Source organism: Saccopteryx leptura, chromosome 1 (assembly GCF_036850995.1).
Source record: "Saccopteryx leptura isolate mSacLep1 chromosome 1, mSacLep1_pri_phased_curated, whole genome shotgun sequence".
Classification (NCBI taxonomy): domain Eukaryota; kingdom Metazoa; phylum Chordata; class Mammalia; order Chiroptera; family Emballonuridae; genus Saccopteryx; species Saccopteryx leptura.
The window spans coordinates 381,865,500-381,888,381 of NC_089503.1; the positions used below are offsets into that span (position 1 = coordinate 381,865,500).

Genomic DNA, 22,882 nt, shown 5'->3' on the forward strand with positions numbered 1-22,882 from the left:
CGTTCCCTCACCTTGGTGCCCGCGGTCAGGGCGGCGGGCGGGCAAGGCGCCTGGGCCTCAGGTGTCACCATGCTCTTTTGTCGGAATGGAACCGGCTCAGGAAGAGGTTCCTCTGGACGGGAAACGGGAAGGCTCTGTGTGCAGTGGTTGGGAAGCCCAGACACTTGACTGGTGTGTGTGTGTGGGGGGGGGGGTGCTAACAACGACTGCACGGGACAGAGAGCCGGCACGCCTGCGCGGTCGTCCCCTCCGCTGCAGGAAGCCCCGCGGGGCTCACAGAGCTACCCTGGCGTTTGCTCACAGTTTCAGGTGAGAAGAGCACCTGCTTCAATTCCGACTTTGTAGTTAACGACTACTAAGTGGGCGCTGAGTGAGCGCCACAGTGAGGCCGGTGTCCGGCAGACGGCACGCTGCCGCCCGTCTGCCCCTCACACTCCTGCCCCGACAGACGTGTGTGTGTCTGCTCTGCACCTCTGAAGGGCCTGGGTCACAGGCGGGAAGGACGGGGCACAGTTAGGTTGGAGCCGCAGAGGTAAAGGAAGGGAATATTTTACACTTGCAATCAACCTATTTCTTTATAGAAAGCATAAAAAGAAAGAGTAGATTTTTCTTTTAATTCCTAAGTAGGGCTCTGCAATGATATGTTCCATCGAAAGGAACTCTCAAGTCAGAGACTGCGAGACGCAGGGCCCAGCCCCACAGCCTCACATCACGCAGCTCTGACATCCGTGGGCGAGGTCTTCTCTGAGCTTCCCAGAACTGTCTGTGCGAGGAGCCCCTGCCCCCGGGGACCCGCCGGTGAGAGTGGTTGGCTGTGACAGCCATAACCTGTCACCCTGGGCCGAGGAGCAGCTTGCTTGGCTGCCTTAGTGAGTCAGTTATTGATCAGGAAAAAGCTTCAATGTAGGGTTGCCAACTGGGAAGCAAATCATAGAATAAATAGTGACTACGATCATAAGGCAAGATCCATAAATCGCAGTCATTCTCAGAGCGTGTAAGAAGGTGCAGTTGAATCTCACTGGGCAGCAAGCACATAGCAACCCTCAGAGACGTTCCTGACGGCAGCCCCTGGGCTCTGGGCGTCACTTGGAAGCAGCAGCAGCAGCACCGTCTTAGGCACAGCGGGAATGTGTGGGAGTCGGGGTGGCGGAGGGGGCGGGGCAGGGTCTGCATCGAGGGAAAGGGGGTGACTCGGGCTGGTCGGCAGGACTCCTGAGAGGCAGCCCGAGGGAAGCGCCCGGATGGTGCAGAGTCTCGGGCAGCAACAGGGCACCAGGGTGGCCAGGGGTCCAGGACAACGCTGGTCCTCATCCCAGGCCATCAGAAAGTGGAGATCAGAGTGCCTCAGTCCCAGCGGAGGACCTCTGTCCCAGCGGGGAGGCAGGATTCCCACAGGGTGTCACTACACGCTTGCCATGCGACCTCAGTGGCCTCCGCTCAGTGTCAGGACCTGTTTCCATTCAGACAGTGACTGTTTGCCACCTGAAGACTGCGTGCGGGTTTCAGAAGCACAGACAGGCTCGTTCTTGGTGTAGAGGGTCAAGTTTGTCTGCAACAGCAGAACGAGAAATGTGGGTGAGCGCCTGCCACACTTCCCGGTGAGGCTGTTTCCGCAGGTGCCGCCCTGCAAGAGGCAGGGCCGAGCAGGCGGCAGTGGGGAGCGAGCGGAGTTAAGAAGAGATGGGATTGGGCTGTTCGGCAAAAGGGGGCCAAGGCCTGCACGGTGTGGAAGTGGCCACGGCGGCAGCTCTGCGAGGGTGGCTCTGGAAACCGCCCTGACTCCTAACACCCCGCTGCTGAGAGGCCCCCGAAGGTGAACCAGACGGGGGCGTCCCGTCCCATCGGTGCGGGGAGGGTCTGTCTCGCTCCAGCCCGCTGGGCCTTCCTGCGTGGGCCAGCGGCTGCCGGCTGCATGTTAATTTCCCTCGCTTCTCCAGCGGGCGGGAGCCGGCTCACAGGTGAGGCGCCTCAGCGGTCGGTGGAGGTTCAGATTTCTTGATCACCTGTTCTGGCACGCTTCTGATTTCCTGCGGCATTTCATCCTGTCCTCTGGGAGGTCGTGTGTCTGCTGCGGGCATCTGTCTCATCTTCCTCTGTGAGCACTGCAGCAGTGAATTCATCTCGTGTGTTAGCAACGTTTATGACTTGTCCATAAATTCCCCAGTGCTTCTCTGCACCGCTTCCTTCAGTGACCTCCTGCTCCTCTGTGCCCGGAGCCATTGTTGCCAGCAACCCTACCTTGTCTAACACCCTCCTTTCACTCCAGTGTGTGTGCGCGTGCACATGTGTGCAGTGCATTGTGTGCATGCGTGTGTGCCTGTTTGCATGTCTGTGTGTGTGCATGCATGTGCGCGTACGTCTGCGTGCATGTGTGTCATGCTCTGCTCTCTGCCCTGCACCCCGTGCTTGTTGCACTCCCCACATGGCTCGTGTTTCCTTCACCCTTGAATGCCGTTTTGCTCATTCTCCGTGCGCAGGCGCAGGGCTTCCCCTGCCGTCCTCCTGCATGAGGCGCTGGATGGCAGGCACCTGTCGGTCTGTCTCCCCGCACACCTACCCTCGTCCTCCCCGCCTCCAGCTGTTTCCGTTCACGAGCACCTCCCCAGTACCCCGCCAGAAAGGTCCCTCCTGGCTGTGTCCACCTCCTGGAAGCCTCAGTCGCCAGCTCAGGGGTCGTGTGGTCAGTGGGCCACTGCCTCAGCTGCTGACCGGCCTGAGCTACCCAGGAAGCGGACGTGCTCCCCATTCCCTCCTGTCCGGAAAGGGTTAGAAGCTGGGCCTTGTGCCCTGCAGCTCACGGACCCCTCCGTTCCCCTTGGTGGTCTCCGCAGCCTGGTCACAAAGGCCCCTGGGCTCCCTGAGGAGAGTGGGCGGGGTCCTAGGAGGCCTGTCTGCAGACCTGTAACAACCAGTCAGTATAGCCCAAGAAATGGAAGTTCTTCCTGTTTCTTTTTGCGACTTTTATGAAAACCTGGGTCTGAGAGCAGCTTTCGGTGTGATCTTTTCATTAGGCGTTGAGCTCACGGGCGCAGGCGGCCCCAAGGGTTAAAACGGGTGAGCAGAGAAACTAGCTGTGCAGGGTGCACGTGTGGGCCCCTGCTCACGGGAACCCACACGAGAGCCTTGGCCACGTCAATACAGAGACCGGGGACGGTATCGACAGTCTGTAGGCAGCTCTCAGGCTTCCATTTACTTATCGAATTTATGTAGCCGCGGAGAGAGGCCATGTCGTATTTATCTTTATATCCCCGGCACCTAGCGCAGGCCTGCGCGTGTAAACAGGGCACGTGCCAGCCGAAGGGTGAATGAGTCTCGCGGTCTCTCCATCCATCTCTCCCTCTCCCCGTCAGTCGGCCAGGGAGGGACAAGCCTCAGTGACTCAGCTCCTTGTCGTATGACTCAGCTCCTTGTCGTGGGCAGACGGGGCATCCCCAGCGCCCCAAGGCAGAGTTTCTGTCCATCTCTCCCTCTCCCCGTCAGTCAGCCAGGGAGGGACAAGCCTTGGTGACTCAGCTCCTTGTCTGGGCAGACCTGGCGTCCCCAGCGCCCCAAGGCAGAGTTTCTGTCGTCACACTGCGGCTCTGAAACCAGAAACTCGCATGAGTGGAAAACTACCTATGCCAAATGCCTCAGCATCTCCCCGTTTAGGATAATACTCATGCATTTCAATAACTAATGTTCCCTGAGTGCTTTCTGTGTGCCAGGCCCTACCTGGGCCCGTAGAGTTGTTGCACCACGTGATCCTCGTAGTGAGGGGTTCTTCTCCCGCTGCAGCTTAAAAGCGAAGAGATTCAGCCGGCGTTGGCAGAGATGAGGGCGATGCGCAGTCGTCAGTGCACTGGGAGTGCACGCAGAGACGGCCGGCTGGGCCCAGGTTCCTGCTGCCGCCTGTGCACTGGGAGGGCACGCAGAGACGCCAGGCTGGGCCCAGGTTCCTGCTGCCGCCTGTGCACTGGGAGGGCACGCAGAGACGCCAGGCTGGGCCCAGGTTCCTGCTGCCGCCTGTGCACTGGGAGGGCACGCAGAGACGCCAGGCTGGGCCCAGGTTCCTGCAGTCGTCAGTGCACTGGGAGGGCACGCAGAGACGGCCGGCTGGGCCCAGGTTCCTGCAGTCGTCAGTGCACTGGGAGGGCACGCAGAGACGCCAGGCTGGGCCCAGGTTCCTGCAGTCGTCAGTGCACTGGGAGTGCACGCAGAGACGGCCAGGCTGGGCCCAGGTTCCTGCAGTCGTCAGTGCACTGGGAGGGCACGCAGAGACGGCCAGGCTGGGCCCAGGTTCCTGCAGTCGTCAGTGCACTGGGAGGGCACGCAGAGACGCCAGGCTGGGCCCAGGTTCCTGCTGCCGCCTGTGCACTGGGAGGGCACGCAGAGACGCCAGGCTGGGCCCAGGTTCCTGCAGTCGTCAGTGCACTGGGAGGGCACGCAGAGACGCCAGGCTGGACCCAGGTTCCTGCTGCCGCCTGTGCACTGGGAGGGCACGCAGAGACGCCAGGCTGGGCCCAGGTTCCTGCTGCCGCCTGTGCACTGGGAGGGCACGCAGAGACGCCAGGCTGGGCCCAGGTTCCTGCTGCCGCCTGTGCACTGGGAGGGCACGCAGAGACGCCAGGCTGGGCCCAGGTTCCTGCAGTCGTCAGTGCACTGGGAGGGCACGCAGAGACGGCCAGGCTGGGCCCAGGTTCCTGCAGTCGTCAGTGCACTGGGAGGGCACGCAGAGACGGCCAGGCTGGGCCCAGGTTCCTGCAGTCGTCAGTGCACTGGGAGGGCACGCAGAGACGCCAGGCTGGGCCCAGGTTCCTGCTGCCGCCTGTGCAGAGTCAGTCCCTACAGAAACTCACACGAGTCCGGGACGCAGGAGGGAGGACGCTCGCACTAGTCACAGCAGACACACAGGGCCCCGCCGATGGTGCAGCCTCGAGAGCCTGGGCAAGCAAAGTGGGTCACCAGGTCCAAGGGCCACCATCTATTTGGAAGGAAAGAAGCCAGACGTAAACAAAAATACATACAGTAGGATTGCATTCATATAAATGTCAAAAACAGGCAAAACTAAGCTGTAACATTTAAGGATACATACACAGGTGGTGAAAAAAATATTTAAGCAAAGGAATGATTATTATTCGTGCCAGAATGGCGGTTTTCTCAGGCGGGGGCTCAGCTCAGGAAGGGCCTCGAGGAGGGTCCCGGGGCCCAGCAGCGGTCCTGGGTCTTGACCCGAGGGGGCCTACGTGGCGTTCACTGTGTGTCGCCACATACACGCGTACATACCTGTGTGTTTCAGGCACTTTATAGTGCATGGTTTTAACAACAAACGTTCTGCTTTAAGCAAGAAGGGAAAACCGGCATCGGAAGCTGAGTGGCGTCAGGTGGTTTGCACAAGGTCACCCCCCTGGTGGGAGGCAGAGCCAGGATTCGAACCCAGGCACGCTGGCTCTTCACACCCGGGTGACTCTGTCTCCCAGAACGGCATACTGAACGGCGAAGCTGCAGAGATGGGCGGGCGCCCAGCCTTGCTGAGCTGGCGGTGCCTGGGGCAGGCCGGGGCCAGGAGAGAAACCGAGGCAGGGCCCTCCCGTGCGGGACTGCGGGTTCACTGCCTGAGAGCAGCCAGCTACAGGAAGAGACCGTGGTTGCAGGGACGTTGCGGAGAGCCGTCGCTGGGCGAGACCAGAGTGCAGTGGGGGGAGTGGGTGGGTGGGTGGGGGCCGGGCACTGGGCAGGGGCTCTCCTCGGCTATAAAAGCGGTCAAGGGAGCCCGGCCCCAGGAGTAGGGTAGACGGGATGAGCCTGTGTGTGGAGGGCTTTGGGCGGGCAGGGCCGGCAGCAGGAGCCCCTGCCCGAACCCCGTGGCACCAGCAGGGCAGGGAGTGCACGAGTGGCCGCTGAGCCGCCCTCCAGGACCACTCAGCTGAGCCTGGAGTGGGCGCAGTTTATTTACAGGTTTCCGCCAGGCGGGTGAGAGGTTCTGGGCTCCCAGTTGCCATCCTCGTTACCATAGCAACATGTGGCTCTAGTGAAGGAAAAAAATACTTGAAAACGGACTCTGTTTATTAAAAAACAACTAACCCTCCCTCTTGGCCTGGTGATGGTTACAGCTCAGCCCCCAGCCCCCAGGTCGACCCGGCTCCGGCTCCGAGGAGCCCCTCAGGTCCTGCGGAAGGTCCTCTGCGCCCTGAAGCCCACCCGGCCGCATGCGGGCTCCCAAGACCAGAATTCCCAGCCGGTCACCCAGAGATGGGAGCTGAGGACAGGCCAGCCCCTCGCTCTTTCACTCCTGCCGGGGGAGCCAGCGTCTGGGGTCTCACAGGCAGGGATGGGGGCCTCGCTCTTTCACTCCTGCCGGGGGAGCCAGCGTCTGAGGTCTCACAGGCAGGGATGGGGGGGCGCTCTCGCACTCCTGCCGGGAGAGCCAGCGTCTGGGGTCTCACAGGCAGGGTTGGGGGGGCGCTCTCGCACTCCTGCCGGGAGAGCCAGCGTCTGGGGTCTCACAGGCAGGGTTGGGGGGGCGCTCTCGCACTCCTGCCGGGAGAGCCAGCGTCTGGGGTCTCACAGGCAGGGTTGGGGGGGCGCTCTCGCACTCCTGCCGGGAGAGCCAGCGTCTGGGGTCTCACAGGCAGGGTTGGGGGGGCGCTCTCGCACTCCTGCCGGGAGAGCCAGCGTCTGGGGTCTCACAGGCAGGGATGGGGGGGCGCTCTCGCACTCCTGCCGGGAGAGCCAGCGTCTGGGGTCTCACAGGCAGGGATGGGGGGGCTCACAAACACACTGCTCAGAGATAGAAATGCCTGAAGCAGGCCAGGTTTGCAGGGCGCCCGGGTGCCCTGTGCTCTGTGGGAGGCGGAGGGGGCCCTTGCAGGGGCAGGACTGGCTCAGGCCACAGAGAGCGTGAGCCCTAGCCCACGCGTGTCTGCCAGCCTGCAGGCCCGAGTTTGTGCCGCAGGCCCAGCGTGAGGCTCTGCGGGCCCGAGTTTGTGCCACAGGCCCAGCGTGAGGCTCTGCGGGCCCCCCTGCTCTGCACCTGTGGGCACAGCCATGTCCCGGGCTTCCTGCCCTGGCACCCAGCGCTGTCCAGGGCGCCAGCCCCTCCGCGAATCGGACCGGGGCCAGAGCTGCGCTGCAGGTTCTGAGGGAGTTGGCTCTCGGGGCTCCCTGAGGCCGCTGCTCCCAGGCAGGCTGCAGTCCCCGTGACCTTGGGGCTGTGCTGGCTCTGAGGGCGTCGGGAAACATTTACTGCAAGAAAGTGAAGGGCACAGGGTTGGAGGTGAGCCAGCCAAACAAACGGGGATTTAGGGACGACACATGCAGCTGACGGTCGCCGTCAGGAGCCTCCGAAGAGTCAGGCTAAGAAGAGATTCACAAGGAACCCTGACAGTGGCCAAAGTGAACCGGGCAGGAGGGGGAGGAAGCCCCGGAGGAGGGAGAAGTGTGCGGAGACCTCCACCGATGCCAGCCTCACCCCAACCTGCTGTGCCGCCCCGGCCAGTCCCTTCACCTCCCCGGCTGGCAGGATACTTGTCATTAAAATAAGGAGAGTGAGCCTGACCAGGTGGTGCAGTGGATAGAGCATTGGACTGGGATGCAGAGGACCCAGGTTCAAGATCCGAGGTCGCCAGATTGAGCGCGGGCTCATCTGGTTTAAGCAAAAAGCCCACCAGCTTGAACCCAAGGTCGCTGGCTCCAGCAGGGGGTTACTCAGTCTGCTGAAGGCCCGCGGTCAAGGCACATATGAGAAAGCAATCAATGAACAACTAAGGTGTTGGCAACGCTCAATGAAAAACTAATGATTGATGCTTCTCATCTCTCTCCGTTCCTGTCTGTCTGTCCCTGTCTATCCCTCTCTCTCTCTGAAAAAAAAAAAAAAAATGAGAATGAACCAGATCTCAAAGGTTCCTTCCCAGTGAGATAGAAAAAGAACAGAAAAATATTTAATTTGTAACATTATTATAAAAGATCCTTTTATAGGCATCTTTATAAGGGGCTATTGTGAAAGATTTTTATTGGGAAAAGAGAGGAATGACACAACAGCGAGCACGTGCCATCGTTCCCAGCACCTCACAGCCTAGGGCGTCTTGTGCTGGAGCAGCAGGCGCTCTGCACCAAACAGCTGGCCAGGGAGAAGGTGCCCAGAGCCCGAGCAGGTGGGTGCTGGAAGCCACCGCGCAGTGTGACCAGTGGGGGCGGTCTCGGTGCCCCACCACTGAGCCCGCAGGCCCGACACCTCCCTGCAGTGTGACCAGTGGGGGCGGTCCCGGTGCCCCACCACTGAGCCCGCAGGCCCGACACCTCCCTGCAGTGTGACCAGTGGGGGCGATCCCGGTGCCCCACCACTGAGCCCGCAGGCCCGACACCTCCCTGCAGTGTGACCAGTGGGGGCGATCCCAGTGCCCCACCACTGAGCCCGCAGGCCCGACACCTCCCTGCAGTGTGACCAGTGGGGGCGATCCCGGTGCCCCACCACTGAGCCCGCAGGCCCGACACCTCCCTGCAGTGTGACCAGTGGGGGCGATCCCGGTGCCCCACCACTGAGCCCGCAGGCCCGACACCTCCCTGCAGTGTGACCAGTGGGGGCGGTCTCGGTGCCCCACCACTGAGCCCGCAGGCCCGACACCTCCCTGCAGTGTGACCAGTGGGGGCGGTCCCGGTGCCCCACCACTGAGCCCGCAGGCCCGACACCTCCCTGCAGCGTGACCAGTGGGGGCGATCCCGGTGCCCCACCGCTGAGCCCGCAGGCCCGACACCTCCCTGCAGCGTGACCAGTGGGGGCGATCCCGGTGCCCCACCGCTGAGCCCGCAGGCCCGACACCTCCCTGCAGCGTGGCCAGTGGGGGCGATCCCGGTGCCCCACCGCTGAGCCCGCAGGCCCGACACCTCCCTGCAGCGTGACCAGTGGGGGCGGTCCCGGTGCCCCACCGCTGAGCCCGCAGGCCCGACACCTCCCTGCAGCGTGACCAGTGGGGGCGATCTCGGTGCCCCACCGCTGAGCCCGCAGGCCCGACACCTCCCTGCAGTGTGACCAGTGGGGGCGGTCTCGGTGCCCCCCCACTGAGCCCGCAGGCCCGACACCTCCCTGCAGTGTGACCAGTGGGGGCGGTCTCGGTGCCCCACCACTGAGCCCGCAGGCCCGACACCTCCCTGCAGTGTGGCCAGTGGGGGCGATCTCGGTGCCCCCCCACTGAGCCCGCAGGCCTGACACCTCCCTGCAGCGTGACCAGTGGGGGCGATCTCGGTGCCCCACCGCTGAGCCCGCAGGCCCGACACCTCCCTGCAGTGTGGCCAGTGGGGGCGATCTCGGTGCCCCACCACTGAGCCCGCAGGCCCGACACCTCCCTGCAGTGTGGCCAGTGGGGGCGATCCCGGTGCCCCACCACTGAGCCCACAGGCCTGACACCTCCCTGCAGCGAGCTCCTCCAGACCATACAGACGCGTGTCACCTGGCTGGACAAAGAACTGCCCAGGACGGCCCGGACGCCACACTAGCCTTCCCCGGAGAGGGGCGCGGCCCGACTCTCCTGATCCCTGCCCGGCATGAAGGAGGCGTAGTAGGGCCACACTACCAGCCTCTGCCTGGAACTAGAACATTTCCTTTTTTTTTTTTTTTTTGCTGTTGTTTTAAGTTTTTCCTATTGATTTTGGGGGTGGGGGATGGGTGGGAAGACAACTCATAGTAGTTGCTTTTCTCATGTGACCAGGCAAGCCCGGGGTTTCGATCCTGTGGCCTCAGCATTCCAGGTCAACACTCTATCCACTGCGCCACCGCAGGTCAGGCTTAGTTTTTCAAAAATAAAAAAAAAACCTTCCACCACTTCAGGGCCTAATTAATTGAGTGATTCGCCCGACCTGGAACTCTGGAGTGTGCACATGTAAAAAACGGAATCAGGAATTCTGGGGCTGCCTCGGGGACTAGTATTGGAAAGTCTGCTTTTCCAGAACCTTCCAAGCAGTGGAGTTCTAGTTCTGTGTGGGTGCCTGGCCTATGTGAACATGGGAAACTGACATTGGAAAGTTAGAAAACTATTGCCATATATAAGCAGCGTCACCAAGAAACATGGGGATGAATGCTTGTACGAAGCTTTGGGTTTCCTGGGGCACGTGTTCACAGCCTGGAAATGTCTCCCTGTGAAACAGGTTCCTCACCTGAACACAGTGTTTTGGGCTGTTTAGATGTGCATATATAAAACTTATGAAACTTTGGTTTATAAAAAGGGGTATTTTGTTGGAAACACTTCATTTTTTTTTTTTTTGTATTTTATCCAAGTAAGAAACCGGGGTGGGGGGGGGGCAGACAGACTCCCACATGCACCCTGCTGGGATCCACCCAGCATGCCCACCAGGGGGCGATGTTCCACTGCAACCAGAGCCATTCCAGCACCTTAGGTGGAGGCCATGGAGCCATCCTCAGTGCCGGGGCCAACTTTGCTCTAATGGAGCCTTGGCTGCAGGAGGAGAAGAGAGAGACAGAGAGGAAGGGGAGGGGGAAGGGTGGAGAAGCAGATGGGTGCTTCTCCTTTGTGCCCTGGCCAGGAACTGAACCCAGGACTTCCACACACGGGGCCAATGCTATGCCGCTGAGCCAACCTGCCAGGGCTTTTAGTCTTCATTTTTAAAGGAAAAAAAAAAATATCCCTACAGTCTGTAGAGGAACGCTCTGCTCCTGAGAGGAGCATAAGGAGGTATTAATGTCACCATCATCAGTGTCAGTTAACTTCATCGCATGCTAAGTGGGTGTGTGATGCTGTCACGCCTGATATGTGAAAGAAACTGAAGTCCTCAGTGTGGCATAACTCAGAATCAAGTATTTGTGTCTGACTTATGGGCCAGCATCACTGAGAGGTAGGTTTCTATTATAAAGCTAGGGCACCTTGCCTGACCAGGGGTTGGCGAAGTGGATAAAGCATCAACCTGGGATGCTGAGGTCCCAGGTTCAAAAACCTAAAGTCGCCGGCTTGAGTTTTGGATCATTGACATCCCCATGGTCGCTGGTTTGAACCCAAGGTCGCTGGCTTGAGCAAGGGGTCACTTGCTCTGCTGTAGCCCCTGGTCAAGGCACACACGAGAAAGCAATCATTGAGTAACTAAGGTGCCGCAACAAAGAATTGATGCTTCTCATCTCCCTTCCTGTCTCTCTCTCTCTCTCTCTAAAAAAAGGATACATCACCTTGTAAATGTTAGTTGAGAGCTCAGGTCAGAAATCCCGTTTGTATCGGTTGGCATGAAAGCAGCCTGTTGGAAATTACCCAGGAGAAGCCAGAAAAGCAGGTTGTCATTGATCACCATTTACTAGATTTTCCCAATTTCTGCTGTAGTTCACCTGGACTCTTAGGCCAACTTCAGAAAATTAACAGAGGCTCTCTGCTTCTAAAGCCTTGCAGTTATGTTGAAGTGAAGGGAACCCCGGGAGCGAAGGGCGCAGGCAAGCGACCGCGGGGAACTGCCTCATCGCCAAGCGGGAGCCGCCACCACGCGCATGCGTCCAGGTCCACGGAGGAAAGAACACCCCCGACGGACCGAGCGACCTGGCTCCCCAAGAAGAAGGCAAAGCGATTCTAAACACCAGCTACAGAAAAGACCCCGGCGGTGACTGAGACTGCGGGGCTTCGTACACGGGACCACATTTCGAATCAGCCGGCACCTCCCTGGGGACAGATCGGAGGCCATTGACGCTGGTTCGGCGAAGGTGCCCCTTTGCGAGCAGCGGCCATCAAACAGGCTAATGGGATACATGATTGCCGAACAGGGGAAGGGCGCGTGACGCGGGCCTGGGGTAATGGTTCCACATAAATCAGTAGTGCGGCCGTGCCCTGGATGCCTCATTCGCCTTTGGGCCCATCCTTTCCGCGGCTGTGACAGTGTGGGGAAGGTCCAGGGGAAAGAAATGGAATTACTCGAGCTTCTGAGCCCAGAGGAACTGAGAACGTGGCTGTCCACCCAGAGGGAGGCCCACGGTACCCGGTGGGAAGGACCGCTTGGGGGTCTGTGACATTTGCAGGTGGCACTCCACCCCCTGTGGTAGTGACAACTTCTCCATGACATCGGCTGCCTCGTCCGTTTCCTGGGAAAGAGCAGAGGCACCCCCTCCCTTACCGCACCCCTTCCGGCCCCACTGCACGGACACTAATTAAGGAACCAGTCTCCCAGGGACAGGCTAACTGTCCACCCCTGCTCCCAGGAACATGTTCAGGGCCACCCACAGGCCCTGTCTCTGGGTGCCATTAGCAACAGGCACACATCTGAAGGTGCCCAGCGTCCCAGGGCAGGACTCCCCAGCCTGCACAAGGTGATGGAGGAGCAGACACCTTGCCGCTTACTCCCCGTGGGCAGCGTCTGCAGGGCAGTCCAGGCCCGGGTCCAGGCCCGTGTGGGCCTTGCTCTGCACCGTTAGGTTCCCGCAGAGATGACTGCAAGGCCCCTGCCCTCCCTGCCTGCCTCCCCACTCTTCAAGGCCTCATTTATGCGCCTCTTCCTCTCTGACCTTCCCTCACCTCCTTCTTCCAGGAGAAAGTAACTTCTGGTATTCCCGATCACGTGCTATTAGAATGTTCTGTGCAGGGCAGCTGTCCTGATACTGAGAGCACAGGCATTGGAGCTGCTGGGCCCCCGGGTTGGAGCCCGCCGTGGGTGTGGTCTGGGGCGCAGGCCCCGCCCTCCCCTGCTGGGGGTGGGGAGGGTGTGCTGCCTGCTGAGTGTTCCTGCTCAGTGAGGGCATCACAGTTTCAAAAACAAAACCTGGGAAAGGATCTGAAGATGAGCACAGGTCCTGGGAGGCTGGCTGAGCCTGCAGCGCCCTGGGGACCCTGCACCTGTCCCCTCCCGCAGCCCTGAGCCTCCTCTCCCAGAGGATCTGCAGTCACTGCTGGCCCTCTTCTTCCCCTCAGTCTCACTGAGTCTCTAACAAGTTCTGTTATTCTTCATTTAAAAACGAGTCTTTCCTCTTTTATCCCAGACCGCTAAATTCCACCTCGGGGGATTTCAAGTGTTCACCTAAAAATAAAAGGCCTTTCAAAGCAAGAGGCAACAAGCATTTATTTGAGATCAAAGAACAGCTATTTGGGAAGCATTGCTTCAGGCAGAAGCCCAAATAATGTTCCAATTAGGAGACAAAGGCTCTGGTATTGAAGAGAACGGAAGGGGAACAATGACACCAGTGGGAGGAAGGCCCTTCTATTGGTGCAGATAACATAACGTAGGGATGCCAATTCTAATCAATTTTTAAATTTTCAGTCCAGTAGTCATGGGCCCTGATCATGATACCTGCTTGCTGGTTGTCCCTGCAGACAGCGCTCTGGGGCACGGTGCTGCCTTAGGCCCAAGCCAAGGGGGTTTTGCTGTCTTAACATCCCAAAGATTTGAGGCCGAGTCCCACTGCGGCGGCAGCTCTGGCTTCGTTTGGAAGTGGCTGTGTATATTAGGGTTCCTCTGACCTGAGGTTTTGTGTTTGTTGTCATCTACTGTCTTTCTTTAGACATATATTACTTGGCCATATACAAGTATTCCTTTTGTAATATTTTAAATTTAAGGCATATTTCTTTAAAGAGTCTCCTTCCTCCAGAGCACCTAGCTCCCTGCCCAGGTCTGCGTCAGCCCCCCGTCGTGTCCTGGGACTGTGGCCTCTTGTCGCCCCTGCCCGCACTCCCAGCTACCCTGCATCCCCTGCTTTCTGTCACCACCACTGGCTTGAGAGCCTGCCGCAGTGGTCTGCCCACCCCCGGGCTGGCTGGGACCCTCCTTCACACCCACAGGTTTCCCATGTGTCCAGACCTCCCTGCTTGTTCGCTAAGGTGTCTGCTGTCCTCACTGGACGGTGCACCCTGAGGGGCCAGGTCGTCCACGATGGGCATGCAGGTGGTGCCGCGGGCCAGAGGTGCCCATGTGTGGAATGAATAAAGGAATGAATGTACTGGCACATCCTGACCCTTAAGCCCCATTCACACATTCAGCTCCTCGGGCCGTGCCTGCTACACTTGTCACTCTCACTCGGTCTCGGGCTGGCACGGGGGCACCAGCCCATCCTCGACCTCTGCCTGTCCTTGAACTGCTCACTCTGGCGTCCCCTGCACACGCTCTCCACCTCGTCACCTCGTCACTGGCGTCTGACCTCACCTGTCCTTCCGCTGGTAAAACACCCCCTTCACTTAGAATCTCCACCCTCAGCCTGTGGCCGCTGTGTTACCCTTGACTCTGGCAGAGCCTGCTGGCTCTCCGGAAACACTCAGGGCCCACGTTCAAGTCAGCTGGTCCCTTAGCGACACTCGGGGTCACAGGCAGAAGCACGGCTCTGAGACGGCCTCGGTCCTTCTGTCTGACCGTTGCTCCCTGGCCCCAGCAGGCCTGCCCAGAGCCCCGGGACCTCAGTAGGCAGCAGGACCTCAAGGGCCTCCAGTTGCCCCCCACTCAGATGGGAGGGTCTACCCTGCACCCTGGGGCCTCGGGGGAATGGTTGTGATTTCTGGAAAACGTGGAGGAGAAAGCCAGCAGAGATGTGCTGGTGGTGTTGTCAGCAGTGTTGGGAACAGCAGCCATTCGCGTTATTTTACGACAGCTTGGTGGCTTGGGCAGTAAACACCAGCCGGTCCTAGGGGGACTGACGGCGGGAACGAGGTGACATTTGCTCAGTGCTCCTGTATTAAGCTTGCGGGGAGGGCGGGGAAGAGCACACCTGGAAACAGCAGGTGAAGGAAGAGCCACTCACACGAGCACAGGAGAGGGACCCATTCGACAGGAGAGGGGGACAGGCGTACCTGCAGGGTTAGCACCAGCCGGGCCCTGTTGGAGCGGAGCAACGGGGAGGGGGTGAGGGCGGGGCCGGATTACACTGGTAACTGATTAAAGGGCAGGATGGGGCGGGAGGGGAGGGTCTATCCCAGTGGTAGTCAACCTGGTCCCTACCGCCCACTAGGGGACGTCCCAGCTTTCAGGGTGGGCGGTAGCAGAGCAACCAAAGTATAAATAAAAAGATTTAACTATAGTAAGTTGTTTTATAAAGATTTATTCTGCCAAACTTAGCGAAAATCCAACATAAAGTAATTATTATTACTTTATGTAATTAATAATTACTTGGTAAGTAATTATTATTATATACTTTAACTTGCTGTAACTCTGCTTTATAAATTTTATAAAGTAAAGTGACTTCCCTACTTTATAAATCACCATTACTGTGGAACCGGTGGGCGGTTAGAAAATGTTACTACTAACAGAGATACGAAAGTGGGCGGTAGGTATAAAAAGGTTGACTACCCCTGGTGTAGAAGAATGCGGCGTGGTCAGAGAGCTAAGGCTCAGGTGGTGCCAGATGAGCACCACAGGGTGTGCTGAGGACAAGAACAGGCTGTTTGCACGCTTACACGCAGCCCTGGGGACTGAGGAAGCACCGCTGAGTGGGGGGCATCGCCCTGGCCCCTCAGCAAAGGCCTGTCCAGGTGCGTGCCCCCACTGTGCCATGCTTGGTCAGGGGCTGTTCAGGAAGCAAGCGGTGGTCAATCACCTGCCAGAGACGGTCTTGTCACTTCAGGTGTAAAAGAAGGTGAGGCCGACAGGGGAGTGGATTCCCGTGGCCACTCAGAAGGCTTCAGATCCATCCTGCGTGCTCAGGGCACAGCTGAGGGCGCAAATAATTTTTAAGTTTCCGTCAAGGGCCCTCCCGTCTGGCTGTTGACAGGTGAGCCGCTGCAGATGGGCCCGAAGAGGGAGATCTGATGTGAAAGGAGGAGAGGAGGGAGGGAGGGCGGAGCTGGGGCAGGCGGCGAAGGCCTGGGCTTTGGGGAGAGAAACCCGCTTCCTCCAGGAGAAAACAGCCTCTGCCACAATGAAGAGACCAGACCAGAAAATGTATGCCTCACTTAGTCTTAATGTTAGAGTTTGAAATGTGAAATTTGAAACAGTGGTGGATAAATGAATTGAAGTGAGGATATGGGGAAAATAGTGATGCGGGAAGGTAAGCACAGAATTTATATTTTAAATATAATTTCACAGTTGATACGACATTTGTCTTTGTGAACCTGATTGTACAGTGGACGGGTGTGTGAGTGTGGTGCGTGTGTGCACGGTGCGTGCGCGTGTCCCTGCCCAAGCTGGGTCAGATGAGCGCTCCCGGTGGACACGGCGGCCAGCTCCCCCCTGGCTCTCGGCTGCCTGTACGCCCTGTGCCTGCTGCAGTCTCCTCGTCCAGTCCTCCCTCAGGGAGAGTGGGGGTGTCCAGCTGCCCCGTCCCGGGTGCCAGTGCCTCCTTCCCTACAGATGGACCCTTCCCCAGGAACAGACTCGCCACCCTGGGCAGATCCAGAGGTCAGGGGCTGCTCCCCAGGCAGCGGGCCGCTAGGACGGGAAGGTGGACCTCTCCCCAGGGAAGCACGAGGACTGCATCCTCCTGTGAGCACTGGGTGGCCAGGGAGGGCGAGCAGCGTCCCGGCGGCGTGGGCGCAGTGGCCATACCCCTGCGCCACGTGGTCTCTCATGGCCGCCACATGGGCCTCAGGCAGCCGCCGCCCTTTACAAGCATTTCAGTGCAAACCAGTCACAGTTCAGCCTCAGAGTCTGCAAGTTCAGTGCCAGCTGTGCGGCCAGCGGCGTCACCTTCAACGACGGAGACGCCTGGGCCCAAAGGCAGGGGGCCTCGGAACAAGGCAGCCCACACGGAGAGCGGCCCTACCAGGAGGTGGTCCCTGCGCCTGGCCCCCAGCCTGGGTGCCTCACCCCAGTCGCCCAGCCCACCAGTTTCATTAACTCTCTTGGGCCCTGGGGAGCTGGAACTCGCCTTTAAATTCCACTCCAGCTGCAGCCCCATCCATCGTGACCTTCATCGCTGCCCCCTGCTAGGGTCTCCCAGGTCCCACCACCCTCAGCCTCCCCGAGCGTTTAATACCTCCCGGACCACAGTGCCTCCTCCTGCTCGAAGCTCCCACCATTGGTTGGAGAAGCCACGGTGGCCCCAGCTGATCTCTCTCCAAATATCCTGGTCCTGTGTCACGAGCACACACGCGCCAGAGGCCAGGACTCTGTTGGAGCAGGTGGACAGGCGGCCGGTCCTGCGGTGTGGAATGCGCAGGCGCAGAGGGTGCCTGCCCCACAGCCGTCCCCAGCCCGCTGGGCGGTCCCCTCCCGCGTCCACTGCTCAGATCTGCTCACCCTGTTCCTGCCCGACGCCCCCCACGTCACCCCTGGACCTGGACCGCTCCGACCGCCGCAGCCGCCTCCCCCAGGCCCCGCCCATGGACTGGGAGGAGCTCTGGCGCTCGCGGGTCTCCTGCAGTGTCGACCTCCAGTGTCCTGTGTGCTTGGCTCCTGAGAGAGCTTCAGAAAAACGTCACCCTTTGGACATTTTAAGGTTGAGAAGTAAAGTATTTCTTAAGTTTAGTATTTTTGTTAATGTGAGATAGAAAAAAATAAACAAGATGGAAGATGAGGATTAATTATTCGAAATATTTGATGACATGATTTGCTGAAATTGATTTTAACCATCAAATAAAGCACAGCAAAAGTGACAGTGATTGCAGAAAACTTGTATCCATGCGTATCTTGAAAATGTATTTATAATTCCAGAAAAAAAATGCACTTACGTTTTTAAAAATGACACGAGTCCTGAGCACGCTTCAGGTCTGAGTTCAGAACCTGTCAGGCCACTTCGCCCCCACGGCCGGTGCCAGGGCCCCGGAGTCACGCCGCCAGCCCACCTGGCTGAGGGCGGTCTGCGCTGTCCCTCCTGGGAGGGGCAGGGTGCTGTGAATCCAGCCAGGTCCTCCGGCGTTCTAGAAGATACAAGCTTCAAGGACCTGGAAATCGATGTCCTTAAAGCTCCCGGCGCGGCCCCTGGAAAACAGCTGTGCTTGTGCCCAGACTAAAGGGAGTGAGTCCTTCCCAGCAGAGCCGGGGGACAAGCCCTGAGCTGGAGCTAGAGCCCAGTGGGCTGTCTCCCTGTGCCTGGGGGTTGTGGGCCCCACAGGCCGCCTCTGACAGCCCCGCCCCCTGCACAGTGGGCAGCTCACACACCAGCCGGACCTCCTGCTGTGTGCCAAGACTGTCCCACTCACGCCATCCTTCCTCCCAGCCATGCTGTCTGTCCTCAAGGTCAACGCCCTGGCTGGCCCAGCATGGGGCCAGAGCGGCAGGGCTTCCCCCGCTCCTGGCGGGTTGGCTGCCACCTCCGTGTGAGGGCGTTTGTGCCAGGTTGTCCTGAGCCAGTCAGGGTGTGGCCCCTCCCTGGTATATGGTCGGGCATCCAGAGCTACCTCCTTGGGGGCGGGGCAGGAGTCAGGGAGGGGCTGGCTTCACGCTGGGCCAGGAGCCTGGGTGTTCCTCTGAGGCGACGCCCTATGGCTTTTTTTAATGTAACAACTTTATCTTGATCTCGTACCATACAAGACACCTATTTAAAGTGTTCAGTTCCGTGGTTTCTTCAGCATCTTCACAGAGGTGGCCACCACTAACACAGCCAGCGTGGTGGCCCTGTTGACTTTTAACCCAACTGCCAAATGCAAGAATTAACTAAAAAATAGAATTCCTGAGACAGAAGTAACCAACAGGAGCTGAATCCAGTCCCCATCAGTCCATCTACTTTGGCCCTGAAATATGTCTTCCACCTTCCAGCTGCGGCTGGGTGTCTGCACCGGGCAGTGTGGCGGCCCTCAGCGCCGGGCAGTCCAGTGTCCCGACCGATGGCAGCTCCAGGGGGGGGACGCTGACCCGTCACTCATGGGGTCTTTGCCTTCTCTCACCAGGTGTTCCACTGTGTCCACTTTGAGTGTCCGGAGCAGCAGAGCAGCCAGAAGGAGGAGCACAGCGAGGACTCGGAGGCAGGGGACAGCAGCCTGGCCGGCCAGCAGCTCGAGCCCCGCGCCCTGCAGGCCCCGGGCGGCAGCCCACTGCCCTCCAGCCCGGGCTCCAACTCCCGCTCGCCCAGCCGGCAGTACCAGTAAAGGAGGCCTCGGTGGGCCCGGCCGGCCGCAGGGGTCTTTGGTGGCTGCCCCTCCCCCCTCCCAGGCAGGAGCAGACCTGCTGCAGAAACGGACACGGAACAGGTCTGCCCCCAAGGACACGAGGGGGCTGCTTTGTCCTCCTCAGTTTGTTCAAATCAGGCTGGTCTCCAGGGGGAACGAATGGGCCTTCAGTCTTCATCAGCCCACCATTAACACCCTACCTCTCCAGCCCGACCCCGGCCAGGGGACCGAGGAAGCACAGACAGGCGTGTCGGGACCCACCGGCCCGGGAGCGTGCGAGCGGAGGCGCCCGTTAGGCAATGGGTTTGTTTCCGTAGGGTGTTTACTTTTATGGAACACATCACCCTGGCACAAAATGATTGTTTCTCTTAGCTGTTCTCCATTCGCACTCCTAGGGGTTCCGGGTCTTTCTGACGTGCTCTAACTGCAAATAGCTTGTTTCAATCCCTTTGACGCTGTAATTTTCCGTCCTTGTTTTAAACGGTTAAATGGGGTGGAGGGAGAAGCGTGTGCCCGTCTCCTAGATGGGCACAGGTGCCCCTCATTGCGACACCTGGGCTGACAAGACAACTCCTTTGAGGAAGTTCAGCAAAACACACAAGGAACAAATCAACCTGTGGACACTGGTTAGTAATCACTGGAACCACTGGGTCATTAACTTGTCATTCCTGAAACGCATCCCGCCTTCGGGAGGCGAACAGGGAAATGGTGATGATGCCACCTGCCAATTTAACATTCAGAAGCCTGTGTGTGGAAACCCATCCCGGCCTCCAGTGGGGCTGGACCTGTCCGTGTGTGGCCAGTGTCACCGGGGGTGGGGCGGGCAGCCTGGGGTCGGGGATACAGCCCGGGCCTTTGCACGGGGCGTCGTGTTCGTGGGTTGCTGTGTCTGTCCCCCAACCACAGTACTCGACCGGGAATTAAAGAAAAAGCACTTACTTCTAAGACGCCTTCCTCCGAATCCTCACTGAGACGGTGTCGCCTGACTGACTGGCCTGACCTGGCGCCGCTGTCGCTCTTACCGGTCATTTCCGTTCCCGGACCCTTTGCAACGCGATCGGGTCCTTGTCGGTCTCTGCTTCCCCGGAGGGCTCTCCCTGGCCGCTGCCCCAGCTCCACGTGAGCTCCCCCGGATGCAGGGTCCTCTGCACACCTTGTGACCCACTCGGGGGGGCTGGGGCCCACGGGGTTCTTTTAGGGTTCCTAAGGGCACACCGGAATGGGTGACAAAGAACAATGGGCCGACTGTTTTCTGCTCGCATAGCTGAGTTCTGCGTGACTGATGGAGCAGGGCAGCTTCAATGCCGGACCGGGGTGGCTGGGCAGAGCACCACGGGCCTCCTCCGCCAGTCTCCCCTCCCTCTCTCCCCCCCACCCCCAGGGTGAGCAGGCCCCTGGGGTGCAGGCCTTTGATATGGGAGGGAAGCTTAGTCCCATCGCTGTGGGGCAACCCCAGGGTGCCCACGTTAGCTGGAAAATTCCTGTGCACTCCCCTACCTGGGCAGGGAAGTCAGCACGGTTGGAGCAGGTGCTTTGAAGGGCTTCTTTTTAAATTCTGAAGTCACCTGTCCAGAGAGGAGCCTGGGCTCAAAGGCCACAATGTGGCCACTGGGTGTGGCTGGGCTGCTGAAGGGCCTGTCAGCCCCGCGGGGTGGCGACCTGCCCCCCCCCATCCCTGGGCGGCACCCTCCTCGGCTCCCCGCCTCCCTCCTGTCTGCCAGAACCGCACAGGGTCCGCACCCTTCCAGAACTCCGGCCCAGGTGGGCCTGGAGAGAACGGAGCTCGTCTCCGTGCTCCAGCGCAGGTGCTCGTGTTAGGGACTTAACAGAGGCAGAGAGGGAAAGGGAAACAGGCAGTCTGACAATGAGGCGGCAGGGAGGTTCACACCTCGACCCTCCCCCGGGCCCTGGGCCCTGGCCGGAGGCCTTGCCCTGGAAGCTGCTCTGGACCGAGGCCCACCCTGAAGAGCTTAGCAGAGCCTCCCGGGACTGGGCTGCAGCTCAGCCCTGCCAGTGGGCCTTGTGATGTGGGGAGCAGGAGGGCCCCTTCTGTGTGCGCGCTGGGCCAGCGCTTTCGGGAGGGGCTGCCCCCCACCCCGGTCATAGCAGACATGCCCCCACGGAGGCCTGGATCTGCAGGAAATGAGGGCCGAGGGGGGAACCAAGGGAAGTCCCCAGATGACAGGCGCTCTCCAGGGCCCTGGCAAGGCCTGCAGAGGAGTCCCCCCTGCGGCCACTTGGACCAAAATGGCCCGAGACATGCAGAGACCCAGGGAGCTGGCCGGGAGTGTGGGTGACAGGATGGGCTGGCGCTCAGCTGGGGTTCCCGGGTGCCCTCGGAGTCCTCGCCTAGCAGGGAGCCGAGGTTGGTGAACCATGGCCCCCCGCCTTTGTGGGGACACAGCCTGGGTGCTGTCCCGTTGAGGAGAGGCCAGCACGGCTGGACCTGCAGCAGAGATGGACAGGGGTACTGTGACCTCGGGCGCTTCATTGTGGTGCTTGTCAGTTACAAACTAAAACGACAGCTTTGAGACCACCACCCAGATCAGAAATAGAACATGCCAGACCCCCGCCCTTCGTTTCAGACCAGTTTGTTTGTTTTATTTGATGTTGAAGAGTATAAAGCAAACTTCCTTAGGGCTTTTTGGGAAAGCCTTCCAAGTCAGCTCCTGGGCGGCTGGGCGGGCGCCCCCAGCAGAGGCTGCCGACCTGACCTGCACCAGGTGTACCTGAGTGACGGCCATCGCACGCCCGCACGCACGCCCGCCCGCACGCCGATTCTCCGCATCCTCAGCGCTGCTGCCCTCTTCTGATCTGAGAGCCGTGAGCCCGTGGTGGGCGCGGGGCTCTTCCCAATTGCGCTCTAAATTGTCACTTTAAAATCTTATTTAATGACAAATACATTAAAAGTGTTTTCTTCCTAGAAGAGTTGGGTAAAGAAATCATTTTCAGCAACAATGGGATGTGTTTGTTAGACTGATTCCTTGGCAAACAAAAAAAAAAAAATGAGTTTTTGAATTGTGCCAAAAATTGCTCAGTAGTTACGCTGTTGCCCCGACTGTAAAACCGCTGCGCTGAGGGCTCCAGCCCAGGCAACTTCACCGGGTTTTAATTTAGAGGAGAACAAAGTGTAATCGCTTGCCCTTTGCAGAGACGCAGGAGGGAAGGGATAGCCTGTGATGGAAGGTGAGCGTCCCGAGTGCTGAGCCGCTGGGGACAACGGGCGTGTGTCCCTCCGTCCAACACCCCCCCCTCCCCCACGGGCTTCACTTAGGAACCTCCCTTTGGACAGAATAGAGAGGTGTCCAAGGGGAAAAGAAAATCAAATGCGCCTCCTTCCAGGACTGTTTCCTCATTAGAGTTTGCTGTTGGGTGTTTTCGGTGTGACCCTGCCCTGTGCGTGGGTGGCCGCTGCCCTTGGCCGTGGCTGCGGCGGGCCGGCCACGCTCCATTTATTTCCGCGGCCGCGGCCATCGATTCTGCGCGCTCGCCCTGACAGCCGCTCCAGCAGGAGCTCCGTGCTCATTAGTGGCCCTAGGAATTTCAAGTGCAGTGCATAGTCCTGTGCCACCGCGGTTTTTATTATTACAGTATTAAATTAGAAGCCGTCCTGGTGCTGGTGTTTGTTCGCGAGTTTCTGGAAAGGGGGAAGGGAATGGTGTAGCTAGCGTGCAGGCCTGCTTCTGCTCCTCCTCGAAGTGGCCTGCCATAGCTGGTGACGGGCAGGATTCCGAGGCCCTGGATGTCCGACAGAGTGAATGGGAAAGGAGGTGGGCGGGGCTGGAGGGCAGGCCAGGCGCCCCCGCCCCCCACACGGTTGTGGGAGGAGAGAGGGCGTGGGATTCTGCTGGCTCCCGTCAGACTGGCTGGAGGGGTGGTGCTCTGCCCCCGGCCTGTGACCCCACCTCTGCAGACATGGGGAGCTGTGCAGGTGACTGCAGACCGCACCAGACAACCGCACGCCC

General features: G+C 59.4%; 1 protein-coding gene across 3 annotated transcripts in view; it reads left to right on the forward strand.

Annotated features, from left to right (window-relative positions):
- The window catches only part of BTBD9 (BTB domain containing 9), a 447,747-nt gene extending 426,113 nt beyond the window's left edge, over positions 1 to 21,634 (forward strand). For 2 of the 3 annotated variants that reach the window (XM_066359503.1, XM_066359504.1), the window contains exon 11: positions 18,699 to 21,634. In XM_066359503.1, coding sequence (XP_066215600.1) covers positions 18,699 to 18,896 — 198 coding nt within the window. In that variant the 3' untranslated portion in view covers positions 18,897 to 21,634. Of the gene's footprint in view, positions 1 to 11,352; positions 12,997 to 18,698 lie in introns of those variants that run through there. The other variant, XM_066359505.1, reaches the window with a different exon arrangement.
- The last annotated feature ends 1,248 nt before the right edge of the window (positions 21,635 to 22,882 follow it).